General features: G+C 39.9%; 1 protein-coding gene across 4 annotated transcripts in view; it reads right to left on the bottom strand.

Annotated features, from left to right (window-relative positions):
- Positions 1-383: 383 nt before the first annotated feature.
- Samd13 (sterile alpha motif domain containing 13) overlaps positions 384-9550 on the bottom strand; it is a 44819-nt gene continuing 35652 nt past the window's right edge. For 2 of the 4 annotated variants that reach the window (XM_013018254.1, XM_013018253.1), the window contains exon 4: positions 384-1541. In XM_013018254.1, coding sequence (XP_012873708.1) covers positions 1398-1541 — 144 coding nt within the window. In that variant the 3' untranslated portion in view covers positions 384-1397. The remainder of the gene's footprint in view (positions 1542-9550) is intronic. The other 2 variants (XM_013018256.1, XM_013018255.1) reach the window with 1 other exon arrangement.

Genomic DNA, 9550 nt, shown 5'->3' with positions numbered 1-9550 from the left:
GGGGGGGAAGGAGAAGGATTGGGATTGGGGGGAAGGGGGGAGGCTGGGAAGGGATGTGAAGGGTAAACAAAAGGAGGAGGCTGCAATGCTTGGTAAGAAATGTACGCATTATCCTGCCCATGTAATTGTAACCCCTCTGTACAGTATGTCCACAAATAAAATTTAAAGAAAAAAAAAAAGAATCTCTTGGCTTTGTCTGCCTAGGCTAGCTTCCAACCTAACTTTTCAGATCTCAGCCTCCTGATGGATGAGCATTATAGACCAGTGCCCTATGCCCATAGGTTTTTGTTAAAGGCTGAATTTTCTCTGTGCTGTCAGGGAGGCCTTAACTTTTAACTCTTGAAAGAGCAGCCAAACAGAAGAAATCAAAGATGTACTGAGAATAAACTGAAGCAATGCTTTATTGCAACCACAAAGCACCAATTCAACAAGGTGTTGACTCACAGAGATTGAACAAATGTCTCTTTGAACAGAGATGTAGCAAGCCCACTTTTTCAAGTTCTTAAAAACAAGCATTCAAATCAGGAATCAAACGAAGTATAGGACAATTAAAAAAATATTACAGCATCATGAAGAAATATATATAAAAATATTCTGTGCTAGTAACAAGACTTATTGAACTATGACTCTTAATATCTTCTGAAACAATTATAAATATAAACCATAAAGTTAAAAAATGCTTTCTTCAGAAACAAAGAACCAGTGTGAGCAAATCTATGCAGAAAATATTACCCCTGTGACAGTAAGCTGAAACCAGAATGGATTTTTCTAGCACACAATGAAGTTTCCCTTTCCAGAGCTATAGTTCTGCTCTGGGAGGGGCCACAATGCATGTTTATTTTCCACATTGCAGCATATCCCAGTGAAACCTTAATAAGGTCAAGTGGAGAACCCTCTATAAACAAGGGCGTCAGCAATTCCATCAAGGAACACAAGCTCCAGGGAGCAGAGGACTTCTAGGGAGACAACAATCCCTTTCTCTTTTCTCTCCCTCCCCAAGTTGGCTTGGTTTTACTCTAAGTTTCTAATCCAGAGATACTCATTCCACTAAATTCTCTTTTTTAAAAGGAGTTTTTGGAAAGCAATCTATAAAGAAATAAAGGAAATTCTTATGATTTCAAAGCCCTTATGGGGAGGGGCATCAGTAGCATCAAAGATGACTCTATGAGACAAATTCCACAAGGAAAACTACCTTGTGTGTTTGTCTTTGTTCCTCCTGGCTGAATTCAGGTCAGCCGATGGATTGCCTGGTCTATCCAATAGGATAACATTTTGTTTGATTGAAATTCTTTACATATACACATGTATGTATTCTGTTTACAAAGTTTCATCACATGAAACTAAATTATGTCATTGATGTATTTTTTTTTGAGGCCTGAAACCCCAATTTGACTGTACTATGAAGAGTTGTTCTTTAAATGCTTTGTCTGCAGAGGTTTTACATGATACTCGTAGATTTTCAGAGCAGGTCCCAATTTTAACTGAAGTCCTGTTAACACATCATTCCTCGTCATCAATAGCAGGGATTTTCCATCAATTTCCTGGAATGGAAAGAGAGGGTAAAGCCAGCATGTAAGTCTAAAAGCTCAAGGATAATGAAGAAAACAGAAGTGCAAAGGGAAAAATAATCATACAAGTTAGAGCCTAGCTAAAAAATGTTGCTTTATTGGCAGTTGCAGAATGGATTGTTTACTTTTTCTTTCAATACTGGGAATTGAACTCAGGGACTAGCTAGGCAGAGGCTCTATAACTCGAGTCACTCGGCCATTCCTTTCAAAGCTGGTTATTTCTGACGTAGGGTCTCTATGCTGTGGCTTGTCTGAGTGGCAATCCTGGTCTGGGTGCTTCCCCACATAGCTGGCAATGACAGACACTGAGTCCCACACCCAGGTGGTATACACTGACAACTTTTTATCCAGGCTGGCCTCTAGCCATGATTCCCCCATCTCTACCTCCTAAGTAGCTATGATTACAGACTTAGTCAGGGCACCTGGCTTGGAATCTTCCATTTTTCTCTTCCATCTTTTAACTTGTATTTTAGGCTAAACACAATCCACAGCTGATCTTGTTTTCAAGATCATATCACAAACACATGTAAAAAAAATAAACCAACCTTATGGACAAGTTTACTGAACGTAACCTTAAGGATCAAAGGCGCTGCTTTCAAGAGCATATGAAATTTAATGTAGAACTTTCTATGTATTTAATTTCTAGAACAATTCTAGAAATCAGGATTGAAAGATAATTACATTGCAGGCAAACTAACAGTCAAGCAAGAAGTTAACCTGCCCGAGATCAGGACTTTACAAAAGAGTGGCTGGAGTGAACTCACCTTTCTTCAGCTAAAGCTAATGTCCTTTTCCTTTCTTTGTTTTTACAGTACTAGAGTTTCAAGTCAAGAGCCTGCACTTTCTAGGCAAGTGCTCTACCACTTAATCCATGTCCCCGGGTCCTTTGTATTTTATTTTTCAGATTGTCTCATTTTTTGCCTGGGGCCAGACTCAGACTGTGAACCTCCTATATAGTAGGAATATAGGTAGGAGCCTTGGGAATAGCTGGGATTACAGATATTAACACACCATCATACCCTGGTGTGGTGTCCTTTTCATAATCTCTGCTTCTCTTCACATAAGAATTAGCTACATGTTGTGTAGATGGTCTTCTGGGTCTAGAGTGTTACATTTCTAGAAGTTTTCTCAATTGTGGGCTGAGAAGTTGGCTCAGTGGTAGAGCGCTTGCCTTGCATGCCTGAGGTCCTGGGTTCAATTCCTCAGCACCACATAAGCAAAAAAGAAAAAAAGCCGGAAGTGGCTCTGTGGCTCAAGTGGTAGAGTGCTAGCCTTGAGCTGAAGAGCTGAGGGACAGTGCCCAGGCCCAGAGTTCAGGCCCCACGACCGGACCAAAAAAAAAAAGAAGTTTTCTCAATGGTAACAATGGGTATTAGTTAAATGACTCACTCTGTGGGACACTCTTACCTAAGATTAAAATCAGCATCTTCAGGCTGAGGTCTTTATCACTCTCCCTCTCCCAATGAACCCACAAAAATCAAATAGTTGGTAAGGCCCTATGAGCCTCAAAGCTCTTTCCAGTCCAGCTCAGATTCCTTTCTGCATATCTGCAGCATGGCTAGATTTACTTACAGAGCTTAGGGGTGAACTGAAAAGACGGTCTCACAAAAGAAATGCCTCAAGTACATAAAGCAATTTGAAAGTTCTGCAAAAAAAACACTGAAAATACTGAGTGACATTCTATTCTATTCTATTCTTAAGAGTACCAGGATTTGAATGCTGGATTTTTCAGCTTCTTGCTTAGCTTGATCCATGCATTCAGCACAACATTTTGTTAGTTATTTTGGAAGTGGAGTCTCCATGGGCTTTTCAATCCATCTGGCCACAATCCATGATCCTTTAGATTTTACCCTCCTGAATAACTAGGTTTACCGGGCACAAGCACCCAGCCTATTTTTGTTATTTATTTTAGAGTTTAAGAACCTGAGCTGGTTCTTAGGAGACTTGGGTTAAGAGATGGGCAAACAGTACTTGACATTTTTGTTTATTATGTTACCCACATAGCTGGACTGATAGACAAAGGAGGAAGGGAGCATATGACTCCCTTTGAAGTCCCCAGGGAGGTCATTCCTCTACCTCTCCCTTGTACTACGCTAGGCTAGGGGGAAAATGTGTACTGAATGCCTGAGAGTGTGAGAGAAATAGCGCCAGGTTAGGGGGCTCAAGAAAGCCCACTTCACAACCTCAGGTAAACCCTTTCCTCCTCTCTCCTCACTTGGTAACATGGGTTATCTGAAATGATTCCATAAAAAACCACTCTCATCCACACTCCCTGAACCTCTTATAACATGATCCCTTCCACTTCTCTCCACACGACGGTGGTCCTCGTCTCACTTGTCAGCTGCCTAAAAGGCAGTAGAAAAAGAGTAGAACGAGGGTTACTTTTAACTGGTCTATTGTCCTTTTGAGGTTTGAAAGCATATTTGGTCAGCTACTAGAAGAGAAAGTGTTTTACATGAATTTGTGGAGAGACAACTATTCAAAACTAGAGTACATAAAAGGCAATTGGTTTTTAGGGCAAGAGAAGAAAATTATGGAAAGACACAGGAATTTGCCCATTAGTGAAGCTTATAAATCAGAGATTGAAAGGAGTTTATGGCAGGGGGAAACCATGAGAACAAAGCTGAGGACATTGAGAAGGCACAGAATCTGATGCTGGACCTGCACATGGAGCCACTGTTGGCTAACACATTAGCCCTCTACATGTCGAAAACAGATGTCAGGAGGAGAGGACACCATTTTCATTGCTCTATGAGAAAACATTCTTGACTTTTACTAACTGAAAGCCAACTTAAGAAAACTACAATTTTGCTGGCAAAATATCCTTCAACTCAGCATTTCTGTCAAAAGCCAACTATGTCTGCAAAAATGCTGACATGTGAATGTTAAGTAAGACAAAATAGAAAATCATGTCTTATGTTCTGATTTGATTTTCCCTTTTGTCCAGTAAGATACACTTAAGTTCACCTCAAGAGTGGATAGAAGAAGGTCTTCATTATGGAAACATTGAGATGAATATGCTTACTTCTGTGAGATAGTGATTTTCTCCTTAAACCATAACCATAGCTGCTCAGGAGAAGGAAGGGTGGCACATAGCAGTCTGAATCTTATCTTCTGTGTGACCCTGGTAAGGGACTTGAGTTCCTGGAACCTTAGTTTACTTAATTGTACACCATAAACGAACTCCCAAAGGTCCCTGTAGATTAGAAATGATTGATGGAAAGCATCAAGCACAGAGCCTGACACTCAGAAGGCTCCCAGTGACTACTAAGTGAAAATTGATGGGCTTTGAAAGAAATAGGGTGTCTTCTGAATCTAAATCCACCCTCTGTTTCGTTTCTGCCTGAGGGATTTGGATATATTCCTGATCATAATTCAAAAATTTATCCAGATTAAGATGTTCAAAAACTACAGAAAACAATTGCCTTTCAAACTGCACACCTAGGAAACTTCTTTGGTAAAGAAAGCTAGTAATTTGATAATATAGCTTCTACAAAAGATTATAATTGCAAATGAAATCCAAATTTTGTTAATCAGTATGATATATACTTGAATGAGCTTGGACTGAAACAGGAATACAGAAGCTCTAGGTCTGAATTTACCAGTAACTTTCCATTAGAAACTACTCATCCAGATCCCAGTCTGCTTGCTAATATAAATCTAAGGGGTAAAGTGTGACCAACTCCAGCTCAGCCAAACAAACCAACATCCTAAGATTTAGCAAATATATCAGGATTGAAGCCAAAGCCAAAGATAATTTCTGTGCTAACAGAGGAACCATTTGTTAGCTTTATGTAAAAGTAACCTTCAAGTTCCCATTGAGCCATAAAATTACAACTGTGTGAAAGACTAAGTTCTGGCAAGTACTCAAGCATTGAATTAAGGTTTAGCGATGATTGGTCTAAATTTCCAATAGTACAAGACCCTAGAGATATAAAAATAAATGAGTAAGATCTTTAGATGTTAGAGTTCAGTGGATAAGAACATGCTTTAGAGTATGACACTATTTTACTGCTTATTAAGTGGGGCCTGTGGCATGTTACTTAATCTTGTTAAGCCTCATTTCCTTATCTAGATGATGGGAGAAAGCAGCTACCGGATTTCATTGCTGAAAGGGTTTTAGAGATAACACGTGTTGCAAGTAGAATTCCAGGCATCACTTAAACACTCAACAAATGCTGTTTTCAAAGCCATGTAAAAATGTAACACATTTATTTTTCACTCTTCCTCTCTGTCAGCATTAATCTATGCCTAAATAGCTATTTGAACTGAACCTCATTGTGATTTGGGCCACAGGAAGCACATGGGAAGAAAGATGAGACATGAAGAGAAAGAGCAGAAAGAGACTTGAGAAAAAAGAATAACCATTAAGGAAGAGACCACTGAGCAATAGCAAGATAGAGCAGAAAATATGAAGAAATTATTTATGATCTCTATGTTGCTTTGTATGTCCCTCTCCCATGGTCCCTGCTTTCACTGTATTTGATGTTGGTATAATTTGTGGAGGGGAAGGGAAAAAACAAATCATTTAACTAGGGATACAGGTGGACTCATTGCAACAATGAGATGTACAAGTCGTTATGTCGAAAAATGAACTTTACAACTTTGGTGGGAGGGGGAGGATCAGGTGGGGGGGTTGTAGGGGGAATATGGGAAGGGATGGGAAGGGGAAACAAAGATGAGGCAACAATGCTTGATAAGAAATGTACTCATTATCTTGTAATTGTAACTCCTCTGTATGGTATTCTCACAATTAAAAAAAAATATGATGAAGTCAGTGGGGTTTGTGATGGAAGGCTGGCTCCAAAGGCCCTAGCAGTGCTGATAGTCTTAACTATTCTAAGACTGGGTAGGAAACAGAAGGCCATCTGAAGACGTGGAAGAGACATTGTGTGAACACTTGGCCTATTACTGCCCCCGCACCTCCTGCCCACCCAGTGAAAGTGTGAGGTTTAGACTAAGATGACCTCTGTCCAGCCCACTTCAACACTCTCACAATTGAATTCTATGATCAGCACCAGGGCAGAAAAGCCTCAGCTGGATGCTGGTGGCTCATGCCTATAAGCCTAGCTACTCAGGAGTCTGAGAATCAAGGATAAAGGTTCAAACCCAACATGGGGAGAAGAGGCTCCATCTCCAAAATAACAAGCAAAAAGTTGGGCCAGAGGCTTGGGTGGTAGAGTGCAAGCCAAATAAGCGCATGACCCTGAGTTCAAACTCTGATGGGGGGTGGGGGAGGGGGGCGGGCGGGGACATGACACCAGTCCATACCCTTGCTAAAGAACATAGAGGCAACTCCTTACCACCGTGATGGAGGAATATGACGAAATATTCTGTCTTTTCCCACTGTAGCTTTTCCTCTCACATTTTCTAGAACTTGCTTTGTAACAACTCTTTTGCCATTTACTAGCTGGCAACAAGTGGTAATCTGTGGAAAGTTTCTCATTCCTCTGCTTACAAATGGCACACATGTCTCCGTGGTAAGGGGACTTGCTCTGGAACTTGAGGATACAAAGGTGGAAAACCCTGTATCTAATATGGAGATCACATCGAAGAAGGGGGAGTGGAATGTCCTGGGCCAACTCATGTGGCCAGTGGGAAAGCAGTCTCTTGTGAAGAGGTCTTCATCTTCCAAGTCATACCGGTAGAACCTGTGTGGCCGCTCAAAGCACACTTCCTCCTCCCAGTGGCTTTTGCCTCTGCCACCACCTCTGCTTTCCCTCCTGGTGTAGTAGCTCTCTCGGGACCTGTCATAGTCCTCCCGTCTGCTGGCATCTGACAAGACCTGATAGGCTTCTACTACTTGTTTGAATTTCTCCTCTGCTGCCTGTTTGTTCTCTGGGTTCTTGTCTGGGTGGATTTGTAGAGCCAATAGGTGATAAGCTTTCTTGATTTCGGAAAAGGAAGCATTTTGAGGCACCCCTAGCACCTTGTAGTAATTCACCATCATTCTTCACACGACCTTTCCTCACCAAGACACAGGATATATTGCCTTTGAAAAGGAAGATGGTGAACGATTCAATTTACACCTCTGAATCTTATCACATGGCTCTTGGGGTGATCTCTTCTAGGGGAGAAATTCCTCTTCACTGCATGAGTCCTTCACATACCCTGCCCAGACCCCCTTCCCTCTAACCCCACTGTGGGCAGAGTGACTATGACCTCAACATTCCAAACCTGTGACTCTTAGCTGATGCTGTGTCTGCTTTGCTTTTCCTATTGAGAAATATGGGGAGCATATCCGTATTGGAGAAGCTTTATTAAATAAACAAACTCTCATATAATAAGCAAAAACCTGCATGGCTTGTTAGCAGGGAGAAACCATTTGTGTGGCTCAAGTCTTCATCTGACTTTTTAGAACAACAATCACAAGCCAGACTGTGAGTCTTGTTTTTACATCAGACCTGGCATCCATTTAGACTGTGGTCAGAGCCCATGTTCTCCGTGACTTTGTGGGTATGGCACTGTGTTATGGTGGGTGATGAAGGGCTATATTATCCTTTTAAAATCTTATACACATTTCTGGTAGAGAAAAGAAGATAAACTCATTTCATCCAATGAGGAAATGGAGTCATAGAGACTAATCTAGATAGATTTTTTTTTTTTAAGGATAGATGTAAGAAATGGGATCAGATGTGAGACTTTCCATGTATTGTCAGATAAGGCTTCTTCAGTTGATGATGTTAGCTTTTTTGAAATTTATCTCTACCCCTAAAGATTAAAGTAAGCAGCTGCAGCAACAAATGCTATTTATTTGTTTATTATTTATTTATTTTCTGGTCCTGGGCCCTGAACTCAGAACCTATGGGTTATCCCTGAACCTCTTTTGCTCGACTATTGCTCTATCACTTGAGCCACAGCTTTACTTCTTGCATTTTTAAATTCTTTTTTATTAATAAGTTTTTTATTGTGAAAATACTGTACAGAGGTGTTATAATTACATGAGCAAGGTAATGAGTACATTTCTTTTTTTATGATATTTGAACTAAGTATTAAACTAAATATTTGGACTTTTCTTGAACAAATTGAATCATTATGTATATATGCCTGGAAATACATTTAATTTTTTTGTTATGGTGAAATGCATATAGCATGAATTACACCATCTTAACAATTTCTAGCTATACAGTAGCTTTAAGTATGTTTACCATGTTATATAATTACCACCATCATTTTCAAATACCATCAGAAGTTTATACTCATTAATCAATAATTCTTCCCTTTCCCCAGCTCCTGGCAACCTCTAATCTACCGTATATTTCTGAATTTGCCTACTTTAAATATTTCCTATAAGTGGCATTGTATAATATGTGTCTGGCTCATTTCAAAGTTCATCCCCACTGTAGAATATATCAGAACTTCATTTCCTTCTACAGATGAATAACATTCCACTTTATGTATACACCAGCTTTGTTTATCTATTTATTTGTTCATGGATACATGGGTTGTTTCCAACTTTGGTTATTGTGAATAATGTTGCAACATGAGTTTTCACAAGTACATGTATTGGTACCCCTTTTTTCAATGATTTGGGGGTAGAATAGCTGATTCATATAGTAATTCTATGTTTTTGAAGAACTACCACACTGATTTCCACAATGTCAGCACAATGTAAAAAGCTTCCAATTATCTAAATTCTTGCTACTTCATACTCTTTTGATCTCATCCCTCCCCATAGCCTTTAGGAATTTGCTTAATTAGCCTCAATTTCCTGTAATTTCAACCTATCTAATTCTTTTGGCCACTCTCCTGCATGCAAACAAATCTAGAAGTTTCATCCCTTAGATGGTATAACCCCTGTTTTCACTGTATTTGATTCCGGTGCCCTGCATTTGTATATACATTTTTCTAATTTGGGGAGGAGAAGGGAAATAACAAAATGCTTAAATAAGGATACAGGTTGACCCATTGTAACAATGAGATGTACAAGACACTATGTTGAAAACAAACCTTAAAACTTGGGGGGAAGAGGGGGGACCAAG

The sequence above is a fragment of the Dipodomys ordii genome, unplaced genomic scaffold (assembly GCF_000151885.1).
Source record: "Dipodomys ordii isolate 6190 unplaced genomic scaffold, Dord_2.0 Scaffold39, whole genome shotgun sequence".
NCBI lineage: Eukaryota > Metazoa > Chordata > Mammalia > Rodentia > Heteromyidae > Dipodomys > Dipodomys ordii.
Note: the sequence above shows the minus strand (reverse complement) of the source record. Positions and strands in the feature narration are given on the sequence as shown.